Here is a 16687-nt window from a genome sequence, read left to right as displayed (position 1 = left end):
CCGCCCGCCCGCCCTCCCAAAGAACAACGCGAGACGCCGCCACAAGCTCCGCGATGTCGACATTTCGCATCGAGTCGACAAAGAGCCGCGCTTTGCAAAAACTCGCAGCACCCGCGGAGCCAGCTGCCGGTCACGGCCACGGCGCCGTCCTCTGTGCAACGGTGGCGCGGGTTCGCGGCAGCCTCGACGAATTGACGGGCGGAGCGGGGGGGGGGGGGTAAACGCGACGCGACACGAGGCGACAGCGTGGGGTGACGCGACACGACAGAAACAGAGAGACAGAGAGAGAGACATAGAGAGAGACAGAGAGACATAGAGACAGAGAGAGAGACAGAGAGACAGAGAGGCGCTGGAGCGATAGGAGGAGGGGGGGGTGGGTAGAAGCTGCGGCCGCTCGGAGCTGGATGCGAGCGGACGGGGTGCGGCTCGAACGGGACGCGGCAAGGTGCGTGGCTGCCACGGGGATTCGTTTCTCGTTCAGTTGGTTTTGCGGGTCGCTGTTAAGACTTGAATAGGGCACGGGACTAGTAGCGGGACTAGTAGCGGGAGGTACAGCGGACGTGGTGTGCCGGGAGCGGATACAGGTAAAGAATCGCGGATGCTCAATTAAATCATGGCTGTTGCCGCCTTCATCCCCCTACTCCACCTGCTCTTCCCTCCTCCTTCGACATCTAGGTGCTCGGCGAGAAACGCACTCCACGTGGCACAGAGAAGACCCCGACGCGCGAGAGTGGCACGTGATCTGACACGCGGTGTGATGGGACCCGTAGCCCTGCCTGGTGGCGCAGCGATCTCTCTCGTGCACGGGACACGGGAGGACAGTGCAGAGCAGCGCAATGCGTGGTGGGATAAGAGAGGTCGCCAGGAAGGATCCGGAGACGTCGGTCTGCGGGACGTTCTGTGAATGACGCACACAGCTCCGCGGGAGATGAGAAGGAGACACTCCGCGCCGACGGAACTATCGTAATAAAATGAAAGAAAATAAATACGAAAGACAAAACTTGCGTGTTTTTTTGGGAGGGAGGGTTTTCAATGGAGAACGACACTCGACTCGGATCGCACCGCGCGCAACAAAGGAAGCGGAACTGATTTGCGGGCGCCTGTGGTGATGGGGATCGATCGCTGCATGGTAGCGAATACAACGGCATTGGCCACAGCCGGCAGCCGTCCTCACCGCAAGAGGCCTGAGCACCTGGGCGGCGGGGTGGGTGGGGGGCTCCCTCTGTTCCCCACTCGCGATGATGATCGAGGCCGCACGCAGACCCTGCACGGCGCTCTTCTGCTTCACGCTCTCCCTCCCGGCGCCACAGGATGGACGGGGGGGGGGCATCCTTATCCCCCCGCTGTCTCTTTTTATTGCGGGAGCCATTTGCTGATCGCTCCCCCCCTCCTCTCAATCACGTAATGCCCTCCCACCGCCATCCCCGCCATGGCCACCCGCGTCAACAATCTCACGATTTCAAAAACCGTTATGGCCGCTCAACCTCCCATCGTTTTCTAGGAACACGCAGAGTCAGTCCGGCCGTTCACGAATCGTCGCAGATCTATTCACGCGCACGGATCTCGCGCCGGTCCGCGGGCAATCTCGGTCCGTGCCCTGCGATCGCCCCGCACCTCGAGTCTCCCGCGCGGGGCCGGCGGGCGCCGTCTCAGCAGCCGTTCATCTTGCGCAGCTTGGCCGGCAGGGTGTCCGCTGCCGAGGGCAGCAGCTGCGACCTCTGCTGCTGCGGCTGCTGCTGCTGCCCACGGGACTCGTATTGCGACTTGCACGGGGACAGGGGGAACACGTCCTCGGGTAGCGACCCCGCGCCCCAGCACGCGGCGGGCCCCGCGGCGGCCACGGGCGACCTCGCCTGCGCCAGGTCCCCCGCGCTCATGCTGCCCATGACCCCGTTGACCCGGCTGCGCGCCGCGCACGACGGCGGCCGAGAGCCCGGGCCACCGCCGATTTTACGCAGCTTGGCCGGCAGTTGATCCTCGGGCCCGGAGCGTGCGGCCGCGGGGTGCGGGCCCCCCCACGATCTTCCCGAGACGGCGTCGACCGCGCACTCATTCCTCCGGCCGGGGGAGAGGGCCGGGAGGGAGCGCGGGGAGAGCGGGGAGCAGAGGTCGCGGGACGCGGCGAACGCCGACTCGAGGGACGAGGCGAAGCGTTCCTCCTGCTCGCGAACGCTGGAAGCGGGCGTGGGGACCTCGAAGGTGGCGTGGAACTGCGAGTAGTCGACTCGGAAGAAGCCGTCCTCGAGTGACATCACGGGCAGGAAGCGGTGTCCCCAGAGCACCTCGTCCTCCGTGTACGAGGTGCGCGCCTGGCACGTCATCCCTGCGCACGCGGGAGGTCGGGGGGTCACGGTGAGCCTCCTACGCATGACGAATTGAATAGTTTGTTTCTAACCCCCACTCAGTCTCTCTCTCGTGTTCTCTACCCAAGGTCACATCCCTCCCTCCATGACAAGCGATCCCATAACCCTCCAACTCCCGCCACACCCGCGCTGTTTCTAGGACTTTCTGGAGCCGCAGCTTCCCCCGCTTCCACCATTCTGGATGAGAGGCGCCTGCTGCCGCGTCTTACGCGATCTTAGTGTCACGGATCAATGCGGTGGTTGCCGATGACGAACAATGTGCGTGTTCCACCGCTCCCGCAAACGTCTCTCCTCGTGCTGTTATAACTCCCGGGGCTGCGTGGCGGGCAGCGGAGAGCCGTGAATCAACTACGTTTCATTGATTGTACTGCAACGTCTATGTCCCCCCACCCACGTGGACGCCTTCAGCAAAACCGCACTGATGCGCGTGCCGTGCCGGCCGTCGCAGGTGCCCGCCAACAGCAACGGCTCTCCCAACAGTCTGCTCAGGCTATAAGAGGTGGGTGGGGGATCTTTGTTGATTATCTCTCTCTGTGTGTGTGCGAGTGACGTGTTGCACCCCGCCTCTCGGCTGCTGTCATTCCACTTCATTAAAATGCGCAGATCGGCGCTGCTGCTGTTACGAGCGGGACGCTGTGATGAAGCAATCGCTGCCGCGTGACCACTGATGATGACGCTGTCGCGTGACCACTGATGATGGCACATATCTAACAGGCGTCGTCAGGGTCGGGATCGAACAGACGACCTCCTGCACACCAGGCGAGGTAGTTAACATCTCCCCACCTCGGACGCATGTCCCGGGGTGGTCGCTCTTGCAAACGAGACTCATCCTGGTCTCTCTGAGTCCTCGTCGCCTCGTTACACAACATCGACCTGGAACCCGCGACGGTCTCATCCCCCGGCCCCCTCCCCCCGCCTTCCTGCCCGACGCACGCCGTGCGAGTCGGTCCGCGCGGGCAGCTGCCGATCGCTCGGCGCGGCAACGCCAAACGACTCAGCGACGAGCGTCCGCGGGGCTGACGACTCGAGATCGCCTCGGCAAAGCTGATCTCGACGCCGACCCAGGGCGCCGATATCAGAACGAAGCGTTCGTGGTCGGGTCTATAAAACGCGCCTCTTTGGCGGCCCAAGATGCTTTCGATCACGGACAGATCGTCGCGTGTCGAAGCCGGAGACGTCGAGTGGGCCGCGGGCTGCGTGACTGCGGTACGAGCCCGGCGGTCACCCTGGGCAACACGGGGGGTATTATTACTATTATTATTATTATTATACACACGCATACACTGTCGGCTTTACAGTTGACGTTAAAGATCTCGTGAGAGTTTTTTTTTATTTTAAAAAGTTAAGGGCGAGGCCACGTCTCGCTCCCAAATATGCAAACCGTTGAAAGTTGCTTGAAAGGTTACCTAATTGGACAAACACGTTATTTGGCGATACTGCTGTGCTACGAAGAAGGCCCATGACTCGAAACGTCGCCTATTGTTTGCTTCCCTTGAAGGCCACACATTGTTGTAGTGGAGCTCGTCGGCTCGAGCCATATTCGCAACAACAACAATAACAACAGCAGCGGCAGCGGCTGCCGTGAACCCCCTTCTGCGACACGCACAGCAGCGCCTGGCTTCGCGACCACCTTCGCGCTAACAGGAACGGCGCGAGCACAAGAATGCACTCGCGCTCTGCATTGCCTCGGGGCTCCCCACCGCACCCGTGGTCTCCACGATGCCCTCCAGGATGACCACGATCTCGAACTGCTCGGTCTGCTGCAGGGCGCGCTTCGACAGCTCGAAGAAGGGGCTCTTGCTGTTGACCACGTGGCAGATGGTGAGCGGCGACACGAGGAACAGCTGATCGGCGCCCGTGCCGAAGCCCACGTCCAGGTCCAGCTGATCGAGCGGCAGGAACTCTCCCTCGGCCGTCTGGCGGGACTGCGGGGTGGGTGGGGGGAGAAGGGGATTAGAGAGGACGAAGCGATGATGGGAGGGGGGGGGGGGTGTAAGGGGGACAGCGGGAGCGAGGGGGGTCGCCAGGGACAGAAACGGAGACGCTGAGAGAGGCCGAGGGGACAGGGGCGTCGTATTCAGGGAGTCTCCCACGCCACTCGGCACTGATGTTAGCCGTGCCTGGGAATCGAACTCAAGTCGCCGGGTCCATAGCCGTGTTGTTCTCTCCACCGCGCCAGCAGTCCACCCCGTCGTCTGCTGCGCGCGCGTGTGTGCGTGTGTGTGTGTGCGTGCGCGTGCGTGTGTGCGTGCGTGTGTGCGCGTGTGTGCGTGTGTGCGCGTGTGTGCGTGCGTGCGTGTGTGCGCGTGTGTGTGTGTGCGCGTGTGCGCGTGTGTGTGTGCGTGCGCGTGTGCGCGTGTGTGTGTGCGTGTGTGCGCGCGTGCGTGTGCGCGTGTGCGCGTGTGCGCGTGTGTGTGTGCGTGCGCGTGTGCGCGTGTGTGTGTGCGTGTGTGCGCGCGTGCGTGTGCGCGCTCTGTCTCTGTGACCGCGCGTGTACACAAGTCGCAAGTCTATTAACCGCTGCGCGCGGGACGTGGTCGCGTGCGGGGTCTCCCCCCCCCTCACCCCCCCACCCACCCTTCCCCCCCACCCCTCCCCCCGAGGGTTTCGGGCTATCGAAGTCGCTAACGAGGCTCATCCATCACTGCCACGCGCGCGATCCTCCCATTCCGCTCAATTATCGCCTCCATTCTGCCACGCGCTTATGACGGGGACGCGGATACGGCCGGGCAGGCGTTGTCGCTGCGGCAATGGGGAGGGCGGGCTGCTTGTGGAGGGAGGCTGATTGCGATGTCTGCCGGTGTGCGGGAAAGCGGGCGGCGGGAGGCACGGGCCGAGCCGTGCTGTTGTGATTACCGAGGGCTCTCGATATGCGCCACCAGCCCGCGGCTGTCCTCGGGGGAAATCAGTGGACTCGGGGGCGACTCCGTGGGTCTGTATGGACGACAGAGCCTCGCTCGCTTCGGCTGATTGTGATTTTGGAATCATTTCGCCTTTCGGCGCCGGCCTTTAGGGCGCCGAGGATTAGCGGGGAGAGAGGGGGGAGGGGGCGCCACGGGCGAGGGGTGCACCCACGCGCAGGTCTCACCAAGCAGTGATTATTCGGCAATTATATAGAGACTAGAGACTTAAGTTGCGACACGTGGAGGGTGCCACGCGGCTTGCGGTGATGCGGGGAGTCGACGAGTCATATCAACAGCGTTGATGATATTATTGGTTCTTTCGGTAAAGTCACGTAGATAAAAAGTATAATAAAACTAAATAAATAATTACAATAAAAAATAAAAGCCAAAAACCACGACGTTTCGATCGCAACACAAGCGGTCTTCATCCAGCGGAGAGAAAAAAAAGTCGTGTTTTTTTTGCTTAATTTTTTTTTTTACATTTATTTTTTATTTTAATTTAATTTTTCTATCTACGTGACTTTACCGAAAGAACCAAGAATATGAATTCCTGCAGTCACGAAAGTTTTAAGCATTGATGATGAACCCATTTTTTTTGCCAGCGGGGTTAGGGGTGGCAGTCGAATGGATGAAAAAAGTACACGTCTACGAATAATTAAATTCACAAGTAAACTTGTTGGGTCAAGCGCTGTTAGCGAGCACCTATTAAAGTTGGCAAATACTCGCAAGCATGCACGGAATCACATGAGGAGCAACTCACGTACACACGCGCATCGCACGCTTGCGCGTACGAGACCGCGCGTGCACACGTGGGAGACACGTGGGACACCGCGTGGACACCGCGTGGAGGCGCGTGCACACGTGGGAGACACGTGGGACACCGCGTGGAGGTGCGTGCACACGTGGGAGACACGTGGGAGACACGTGGGAGACACGTGTGGGAGACACGTGTGGGACACCGCGTGGGACACCGCGTGGACACCGCGTGGAGGCGCGTGCACACGCGGACACGCAAGAACGCACTCAGACCTCAAGCGCAGCGATTCCGTATTTCGTACCCAAGTGCGGCGTCAGACATGAGACGCCTTCTCCTCCGGCCGTTCCCCATCGTCTCTTCTCCTCCTTCTTCCCTCCTCTTTATCCTCCTCCCCGTGATGGATTTGGGGATCGGGGGACGCGCCGCGCTGAGCGAAGGCGCGCTCCGCCGCACGTGACGCGGGTCACCGTCCCGAGCGAGTCGTTTCAAAATTGAATCGAAATTGGCCTCTTTACGGCGATGAACTGGGCCCATTCATCGCCGCATTAAACGCCTCGGACGCCGAGCGGCATTGTCTACCAGCTGCTCTCGTAATGCCCTCGCCGGATTCGCGTGGCTTCATCTGTGAGATCGGTACGCGGCGATGAGAGATAGCCACGGGCCGAATTCCTCCCAACACGCTCAGAATACCCAGTACTATTTATCGTGAAGAGTAGGCAGCGTGACACCATGTCATGATGATGACTATCATCATCATCACCATCATCACCGTGATTATAATCACAATTCTCGATTCTCTTTTACCGCTTGAGAATGAATGGGAGAGGCGGCCAGAATGGGCTCGGCACGAGCCACTGTGGAGCCACGCAACCGCGCTCATTTCATAGCCGAATGCAACTCTGCATTCAAATGTAATAACAATACACGAGAGTACATTGACAGTACACGGCAGTACGTGACGGAGGGGGATGGAGGGAATGCGACGGGTACCAATGTGACGAGCCTGGCTCTGTGCTAACTTGTAAGAAGAGCAGTGACGTCGGTGACCCCTTCTCGCGACCCGACTCGCTCACCGCGCCGACTCGCTTCCGCGCCCCCGTCACTAAGCGCGCACCCAACGTCTCGCCAGGTCCGAGTTGAGCGAGTTTTGTTCGCAGCCAGTTCGTTTGCCTAAATGCTACGTAGGCAACTGGGAAGCTCGCAATGCAACGTGACGGTAGCTGCTGTGGTGGTTAATCAGGGAGAGGAACATGCGGTGGGCGAGGAGACGCGCGGTGTGAGAGGCGCGGGGTGAGAGGCGCGAGGTGCAGGGTAGAGGAGTGCAGGGTGCAGGGTGGAGGTGGCCGCGACAGCCATTGGAGTGGCATCCAAAGGTCGGCAACCGAGGGGAAGCGCTCGAGCCAGATGGCGATCGCGACATTGGGAGTGGTCATCGAAGGACGCGTGGACTTTGTGGCAATGTGCAGAGGTAAGGCTCGATGGCGGTTAAGGAGGCCGTTACATTCGAGCAGCCCTTTGTGGTCGGTGTCAACTTTAACGAAGCGCGCGTGATGGCATCAACATCGGCGTTGCGTCGGTGACCTCTTGACCTTCGCTCGCTCTGTGGACGCAGACTACAGGAGGCGTTAGGCGGGTGAGCAGGTGGGTAGCCACGCCACGCGAAGCTGCACTAAGCGATTAGCATGATGACCCAATTACCCACACCGCGTGAAAGCACAAGCATTTGTCTCTCCGCTCTAACACAGATTGGCTCGTCCCCCCCCCACCCTGATCCGGTCTCCCGAGCACCCCTGCCACCCCCCACACACCTCGCTCGCGTCCCTCTCACCTTGAGGAGTTTGCAGCGGATCTGCGCCGACACCATGTGACTCGTGCGCAGGTTGCCCACGCGGAACATGAGGCACAGCTGCCCGTCTCGCATCGACACGACCGCCGTCTCGCTGAACATGAGCGTCTCGGCGCGCTTCTTGGGCTGCGACATCTTCATGAACATGCAGCCCACGAGGAAGGCGTCCACGATGGAGCCGAGCAGCGACTGGAAGAGGAAGAGGACGATGCCCTCGGGGCACTTCTCCGTGATGTAGCGGAAGCCGTAGCCGATGGTCGCCTCCGTCTCGATGAAGAAGAGGAAGGCGGAAGGGAAGCTGTGCACGTTGGCCACGCACGGCACGTAGCCCTGCTCGTGGCCCAGCTCCAGGTCGCCGCGCACGTACGCGATGCCCCACCACAACGCTGCCATGACCAGCCACGCCACGGTGTAGGTGAGGATGAAGATGAACAGGTTCCAGCGCCACTTGAGGTCCACCAGCGTGGTGAAGATGTCCGACAGGTAGCGGAACGCCTCGCGGTTCACGTTCCCGTGCTGCACGTTGCAGCGGCCGTTCTTCTGCACGAAGCGCTGCCGCTTCTTGTTGGTGCCCAGGCGGAAGCCGTGCCCCGACGCGGCCGCCGTGCCGCCCACCACGCTGGCCACCACGCAGTACTCGTCCCCCTGCGGCTTCCTACGGAACGCGGACATCGCCTCGCCGACGAGAGCCGCGGCGCGCGAGCCCAGCGCTCCCTGACGCCGCTCGGGGCGCCCGCACCCCGTCTCTTCTCGGGCAGCACGGGGCCCCCCGGGGAAACTTATGCTGCTGAATGCGGTCGCACGGTACCGCGCCGCTCGCGGGTCGGGAGGCGCCGCATCGCGCTGAGATGCCGACGAGAGGAATGACGCGCGGCACGGCGACGAGCGAAGCGACGAACAATCCCCGCCCGGTCGCTGTGCCCCGATCGGCGCCTCCGAGTTCCGCGTCGGGCGCTCGCTGCTGCTGCTGCTGCTGCGGCTGCTGCTGCGTGCGAGCTGCCTCTGCCACGAGGGAGGGGAGCGCAGGGAGGATTGAGGGTGCCGAAGGAAGCAGGGGCGGCGGGGGGAGAGGGGGGGGGCAGGCGGTGGGAAGAGTGGGGCAGAGGGGGGCGGTGCCGGGAATGACGGGAAGTCTTGGGGGGCGGGGGGGGCAGGGGGCGGGTGGTGAGAGGGGTGACGGCTCTCGCCTGGAGCCGAACGAAGTCACGCGGTGCGCCCTGATGGAAACACTATTCACATGTTTTGCAATTAACAGTAATAATTGAATTTTTGGCACAATAATGATGTCCCCGCGAAGTTATTAAGCGGAGTGCGATTTTATCGAATCACGGCTCCCCCGCCCGACTCCCGACCGCCCCCCCCCCCAATAAGTGAAGCTGCTGCTGCTGCTTCCCAGCCAGCAGCGGAACTGGGTGGTGGGCGACCCCGTCGATGAGATCGCGCTCTCGGGAAGACGAGCAATAGGAGGAGGATATCTGACGTGAGGTCCCGTGCTCCTCCGTGCTCCTCCGTGCGAGAAGCCAGGCAACGAGGAGTGGAGGCGGCGGGCTCGGGTAAGTCGCGAACATTAATTTCGACCGCGGCCGTCAGCTGTGAGGATCAATGAGAACGCGCGGCCGCGGTGCCCCTTCTCGTGGTCGCGAACGCTCCCTGGGGCATCTTAAAGATTACTCACACGGGACCCGCTCATGGGCCACCTCACACGCCATCGATATTCAAGTTTAGATTTTCGCACATCATCCAGCCATATACCGTATCACGGGTCACGTGTTACGAGGTCCCCTTCCATAGCATATTACGAAATCATCTCACGGACCATCTTAGAAGCCATCGTATCGATGGGCCACTGAATGGGCCATCGCAGCACGGGCAGACCTCTGTGCTACTTCCCATGCTATCTGACTGGTCACCTACCTACCCACACGACTGGTCATCTCACGATCAGTCTCAAGAAACAAGTCACCCATGGGCCACACCACGGGGTATCTCGTGCAAATATTCACGGGCCACCACTGAGACACATGGCTGGCCACGCAAATAATAACAAGAGTGACGATTTGTTTTTGGGATAACGCGTCCTGTCTACTGGGGGCGTTTCAGAGCGCTTTAAATCTCATCTCAAAGCGGTGAAAAGGGCACCCCAAGTAGCAGCTGTCTCTGTGGCCACAAGGCGACTCGGCGCCATGCCTGCGAAACGGGCAATAAATAGCCTTCCAATAGTAGGCGGGCGATGATTGCTGCAGTGTGTAATTCCAATTATAATCAGTCATTTTCTAATTTGGCGAAATTGAGCCCTGACGCCGGCACATAATGGCCAACTCTTACGAATGACGCCAGGGATCTCTGACATCCACCGTGAAACAGATGACGCGTCGTAGTTGTTTTGTTGTTGTTACTGTGAAGACACCCGCAGTGATAACCAGGACGGCAGCTCGAAGTCGAACCGCGAAGCTCTGAACACGAAGGGCGAACGCGTCACCGCTGCGCCACAAAACCGCCCAATGTCATCCCTCCCGTCGTGGTTCAGGGTGGAGCGTCTCCGATGTCTCCGTCATCCGGAGCGATGTTGGCGCCGCGAGGCGGTGGAACTTTGAATCGTGAAGCGCGCCCGTCTCGCTCAGGCGCCATGGTGCGGCTCATTAGCGGGGGGGGGGGGGGGGGGGGGAATTCGGCACCATCCCCAAGGGGGTCCCTTCCGTCCCTGGAATAACGAGAGCCACGGAACAGGAGCCCCCCGGCCTGGTTCAAACACGTTAGTTGGTGGCGCTGCTGCTGCTGCTGTATTGGCGGCGGCAACAACAAGACCCACTCGTCAACAACACCGTTGGACTCAAAATACAACAACACACACCATCGGTGTTGACGTGGCTTGGAGATGTTAACTACCTCGCCTGGTATACAGGAGATCGTGGGCTCGATCCCGACCCTGACGACGCCTGCTGCTGTATAGTTGTAGTGTGCGTGTCCCTCTCACCGTGGTCGTGTGGATCTATATCCGGGTCCTCCGGTTTTCCCCTCCACGTTTAGAAGCGTGCGATAAGAGTCATTTGGCTGCAATAAATCTCCACACGATGAGCCACTTCGTTGAGCGATCATTTGTGACAGCTTCTGAAAAATAACTATACGGCTCAGTGGGCCTTGCCTGATGAAACAAACGTGTTTGCTTTAATAGTTTAGTTTCACAGAGCACGAACAGAGAGGCCAGTCAAGGGAGAGATGTAAATTGAGTTGTGAATCGGGTCGGCCTTGTTCAGTCGCTTCCCACTCACTTGGGACCCGGGATCACAGAGGAGTCAGCGTCGATTTGAAGTTTTCGTGACTGCAGGGATCCATACTCTTTAAGCGTCGCTTCAATGCAGCTCTCCGCTAAGAACCACAGGGAGTAGCGTGAGTCAAACTACGATGACGGCAACAATTATAGTCACGTTCGGCCCCTGTGTCAATCCACTGCTGGATGGACATCTACCCCATGTCGCATTGAGCATGGTGGTGGGGGGGGGTTGACCATATTTCACCGTGCTTGCTGAGTGCAGGGTTAGTGAGGAGTGCCAGGCGTGGGGGGGGGGGGGTGCAGGAACGGATATCAGGAATCAACTCGCCACTGATGTTAGCCGTGTGACAGAGTTTCTTCACCGTACATTCACTCTAATAAAAAGAGCGCTTGATTCTAACGCTTCTGACCAATTCACTCGGAAGACATCGTCAGATCTCGCCCGCTGAGCAGTGGTTGAGCCTGCTGAGTGCTCGGATGGGCGACCACCATGCTTGCAATAGCAGCGTTAGAGGCTGCAGCGATACGAGGTGGGGAGAAGATGGACAGTCATCAAGCAGTGGATTGACAGAGGGCTGGGCATGCACATGACCAAGCAAATCTGCAATCCAGCTCAGGCACCACACACAGCCCCCCCCCCCTCCTTAACCCCTCACCATCCCTCTCCGTTTCTCTCCACTTCGGGCGCGGATTCTCGACCACGCGGTCTCCGCTCAGTGCGTCCCTGGCTTTCAGAAAGGGTCGATGGTGCCTCCTGGTGGACGCGCGGCGCAATGACAGCGCGCGTGGCAGTGGGGTGGAGTGCAGGGTGGAGTGTAGGGTGGAGTGCAGGGTGGAGTGCAGGGTGGAGTGTAGGGTGGAGTGCATGGTGGAGTGTAGGGTGGAGTGCAGGGTGGAGGGTTAGTGTGGAGTGAAGGGTAGAGTGCAGGGTGGAGTGTAGGGTGGAGTGTAGGGTGGAGTGTAGGGTGGAGTGTAGGGTGGAGTGCAGAGTGGAGTGTAGGGTGGAGTGTAGGGTGGAGTGTAGGGTGGAGTGTAGGGTGGAGTGCAGAGTGGAGTGTAGGGTGGAGTGTAGGGTGGAGTGTAGGGTGGAGTGCAGGGTGGAGTGTAGGGTGGAGTGCAGGGTGGAGTGCAGGGTGGAGTGTAGGGTGGAGTGCAGGGTGGAGTGTAGGGTGGAGTGCAGGGTGGAGTGCAGGGTGGAGTGCAGGGTGGAGTGCAGGGTGGAGTGCAGGGTGGAGTGTAGGGTGGAGTGCAGGGTGGATGGTCAAGGTGGAGTGAAGGGTGGAGTGCAGGGTGGAGTGTAGGGTGGAGTGCATGGTGGAGTGCAGGGTGGAGGGTCAAGGTGGAGTGCAGGGTGGAGTGCAGGGTGGAGTGCAGGGTGGAGGGTCAGGGTGGAGTGCAGGGTGGAGTGCAGGGTGGAGTGTAGGGTGGAGTGTAGGGTGGAGTGGAGGGTGGAGGGTTAGTGTGGAGTGTAGGGTGGAGTGTAGGGTGGAGTGCAGGGTGGAGTGCAGGGTGGAGTGCAGGGTGGAGTGCAGGGTGGAGGGTTAGTGTGGAGTGCAGGGTGGAGTGCAGGGTGGAGGGTTAGTGTGGAGTGCAGGGTGGAGTGCAGGGTGGAGTGTAGGGTGGAGTGTAGGTTGGAGTGCAGGGTGGAGGGTCAAGGTGGAGTGCAGGGTGTAGTGCAGGGTGGAGGGTCAGGGTGGAGTGCATGGTGGAGTGCAGGGTGGAGGGTCAAGGTGGAGTGCAGGTTGGAGTGCAGGGTGGAGGGTCAGGGTGGAGTGCAGGGTGGAGTGCAGGGTGGAGTGTAGGGTGGAGTGCAGGGTGGAGGGTTAGTGTGGAGTGTAGGGTGGAGTGTAGGGTGGAGTGCAGAGTGGAGTGTAGGGTGGAGTGTAGGGTGGAGTGTAGGGTGGAGTGTAGGGTGGAGTGCAGAGTGGAGTGTAGGGTGGAGTGCAGGGTGGAGTGTAGGGTGGAGTGCATGGTGGAGTGCAGGGTGGAGGGTCAAGGTGGAGTGCAGGGTGGAGTGCAGGGTGGAGTGCAGGGTGGAGGGTCAGGGTGGAGTGCAGGGTGGAGTGCAGGGTGGAGTGTAGGGTGGAGTGTAGGGTGGAGTGGAGGGTGGAGGGTTAGTGTGGAGTGTAGGGTGGAGTGTAGGGTGGAGTGCAGGGTGGAGTACAGGGTGGAGTGCAGGGTGGAGTGCAGGGTGGAGTGCAGGGTGGAGGGTTAGTGTGGAGTGCAGGGTGGAGTGCAGGGTGGAGGGTTAGTGTGGAGTGCAGGGTGGAGTGCAGGGTGGAGTGTAGGGTGGAGTGTAGGTTGGAGTGCAGAGTGGAGGGTCAAGGTGGAGTGCAGGGTGGAGTGCAGGGTGGAGGGTCAGGGTGGAGTGCATGGTGGAGTGCAGGGTGGAGGGTCAAGGTGGAGTGCAGGGTGGAGTGCAGGGTGGAGGGTCAGGGTGGAGTGCAGGGTGGAGTGCAGGGTGGAGTGTAGGGTGGAGTGCAGGGTGGAGGGTTAGTGTGGAGTGTAGGGTGGAGTGTAGGGTGGAGTGCAGGGTGGAGTACAGGGTGGAGTGCAGGGTGGAGTGCAGGGTGGAGGGTTAGTGTGGAGTGCAGGGTGGAGTGCAGGGTGGAGTGGAGGACATGGTGGCTGATGGAGGGGTGGGGTGGGGGGCGAGGAGAGTGCAAGAGATTAGCTCGGACACTTTGCCGGAGCCCGTTTCTCAACTCCCCCCCCCTCTCCGTCACCCCCCCACCCTCACGGGCCATCGTCCTCCCCTCGCACGACACTCGCCCCTTGAATCAACCTCCATGTCGGTGGGTCATCGATCTCACTCTGCACCGCGATCGGTTCCGCGTGACCCCAGTGACCCCGAGCGGCCGCGCGAAAGAATCACTCGGTGGCGCGCGACTCTCCGTGCCTCGCCACGTTGTCTCACTCGCCGAGTCGCTGTAGCAGGCCACGGAGAGAGGGCTCCATGGCGCACGAGAGAGACGGATTGTGGCATGGCGGACGCGTGAAGGATGTCGAGGGGAGGGGGGGGGTAGGGAAGCCTTCATCCAGCAGTGGATGATGATGATGTGATAGTGAACGATCCAGCTTCATGTTGACATGCACAATGGAGGCAGCGCCGATAAAAAAGCAAAGGACGCAGCTGATTTAAACTGAACCAGTCTGGGTCGGCGACCCGGACAATATGTTCCACGCCCGGCACGCCACATCCAGTATGCCTAATAGGAGTGGTGCGGCTACGAGTGGCACGGCTACTCCGATCTAACCGTGAAACATGGAAACGAGTCAATAAGACAACCCGACGTTGACGCAATAGCCGCGCTCCGAGGGCTCGTCAGACCACACGACGGGCAGATGTCACGCGAGGCGGCGACACGGCAGAGATCAGGAGCCGCGAAAGTGACACTCGCACTCTGCCACGGAACGATCCTGGCACACAGACGCGCAAAATACAAAGATCGCCACGTGTAGCCTCCACAGACTGTTGGGCAAGTGCTGTTAGCGATCACATGTGAAGGCCGGGGCGGCACCACGGGGAGGGTGGGTGGCCAGCACCACGCCCGGCCGCCTTTGTCTTCCTAGTGGCGATGTTTTACACACCTCACCAGGCACTTATTGGAGGCTGACTTGACCTAGGGGAGGCCCCAGGACCGGTTCAGACAATCGTCACTGGTGTTGACCGTGAGCGGGAAATCGAACTCGGGTCGCCGGGTTCGTAACGCAGCGGCGCTGCCCGCTGCACGACCGACCACTCCCCAACGCAGTCGCTCACCTCCACACATCGCGCGCAGCATCTCGAAGCGAACAGACGCGCAGGCCGCCAAACAATCTCACATTTGCAGCAGCAACGAGAAGGAGCTGAAACGCGGAATGGTCCCTTCACCCGGCATCGTTCACCAGACACGCGGCGCAACGTTTCCCTCCCCTCCCTCCCCTCCCTCCCTCCCCACACGCGCCAGCAGCCGGCGCTGTGGGGGCCTCGGCCGCGCACAGCCGAGAGCTCCAGGCGGTTGCTCGACGGAACGGCCTCGCCAAACCATCGCCGGCTGACAAGGCAGCGGCAGCAGCGACGGGTCGACGGAGGGACGGGGGCTGTGAACGGGGTGAAAGGACCACGGGGTGGGAGGGGATGTTGGGGGGAGGGGATGTTGGGGGGAGGGATGTAGAACAAATAAGGTCGGGGGGTGGTATTGATAATATCCGAATCAGTATTTATACTGCTGGATGAATCCGATGAGCTATAAAGCTCTTTTTCACAGATGTCCCGGGTCAGAACGTTACAACAACAAAAAACACGACAGGAGTTGCAAAGTATATAAAAGGTGACGCAAATTACTAAAAAATAACCTATTTTTAAATCCTTTATATTAAGTTCGCTTGCTTGCTTACGACCGTGCAAATCTTTCGATCGTTTTTTAACCCACTTGCCGTAATCCAATCGAGCTGACATTTTCCACACAGACTCGTTGTGCGTGACAATGAATGTTCGTGAAATTTTTTCCCCAAAATTTTACACATTTTAGGACAAAAATATTATATTTAATTACCAATTGCTTAATGGTGCAATGCAATCATCTGACCCATAGGTGGCAGCCATCTCAAGCCAGAGGACGAGAGGACTCTAGCCGCCACGCATATTAAGGATTTATAGTGAAAAACTTTGTTTTTACGGGTTTACTTGTTAGTTTATCGGGTAAAGCCCGCTGAGATATAATGATCAATATCAGCTACCACACCACACGATTCGCTCGCTCTCAAAACCGAGTGGACGACTCAGAGGCGCGAGGAGGAAGCAGGGGCGAGCGGGAAGGCCGCGGCAGCTACGCGGCCAGCCGGCGCTACCAACAATTACCCAAGCTCTGCAATCCTCTGCCTTTTAGGGTGTTATCGCCCAATTAAGGTAGTGTTCACGCGTGCGAGGAAACCGCTGCGATTGGAGAAACGCCACGCTCGCGAGAGGGAAACACTCCATCCCATTCAGACGGGACTCGGAGTACACAAGTTGTGCTACACCGCCTCCCCCTGGCGAGCCAGGGCACGGCTCCTCCTCAACGCCCACGGGAAGAGAGTTCCACAACTTCTGTGCGGTGATCCACCAACCCCCGCCACCCTGTTGCCTTCTCAGTGCTGGGTTACAGGCAGCCGCGTGCCGAGCCACGGCGGCCAGCGCCCGGCGGGGAAGGTGAAGGGACGGGGTTGACCCAGACAGGACCACGCCTGCTCATGCACTTATCCCACGTGCAGAGATGCAGTGCGGTTGGCATGGATTCTGTACAATCACCACCCACCCACCCTCCCTCCTTCAGTCGTGCCCGGAGCCTGAGCGCCTCCGACCTCTGGGCTGCGACGCAGTTACACCGCCTGCACACTCCGTAGCCACCCCACTGGCCAAGTTCTCGCTTCTCGGATGCGCATTCTGAGGCCCACGTGGCGCGTCCAGTGCATAAATGTGGTTGTGAGAATTGACCTTTAACCCAATAATAATATTAGTAATTGTCGCGTTGTGAAAACGCTTGTACACCGGGTGACGAATTAGTTTGTCTGTGTCGAGCTGGT

General features: G+C 59.9%; 1 protein-coding gene across 1 annotated transcript; it reads right to left on the bottom strand.

The window, feature by feature from the left end:
* Positions 1 to 1641: 1641 nt before the first annotated feature.
* On the bottom strand, positions 1642 to 8846 carry LOC144934292 (G protein-activated inward rectifier potassium channel 1-like). Its single transcript, XM_078859970.1, has 3 exons — positions 7852 to 8846; positions 4069 to 4288; positions 1642 to 2323 (listed from the first exon to the last, which is right to left on the bottom strand). The coding sequence occupies exons 1-3, from the start codon at positions 8539 to 8541 to the stop codon at positions 1650 to 1652; spliced, it is 1584 nt and encodes a 527-aa protein (XP_078716096.1). The 5' UTR covers positions 8542 to 8846; the 3' UTR covers positions 1642 to 1649.
* Positions 8847 to 16687: the final 7841 nt, after the last annotated feature.

This window comes from Lampetra fluviatilis, chromosome 10, assembly GCF_964198595.1.
Source record: "Lampetra fluviatilis chromosome 10, kcLamFluv1.1, whole genome shotgun sequence".
NCBI classification, from domain to species: Eukaryota; Metazoa; Chordata; class Hyperoartia; order Petromyzontiformes; family Petromyzontidae; genus Lampetra; species Lampetra fluviatilis.
This window is presented reverse-complemented; position numbering and strand designations above follow the sequence as displayed.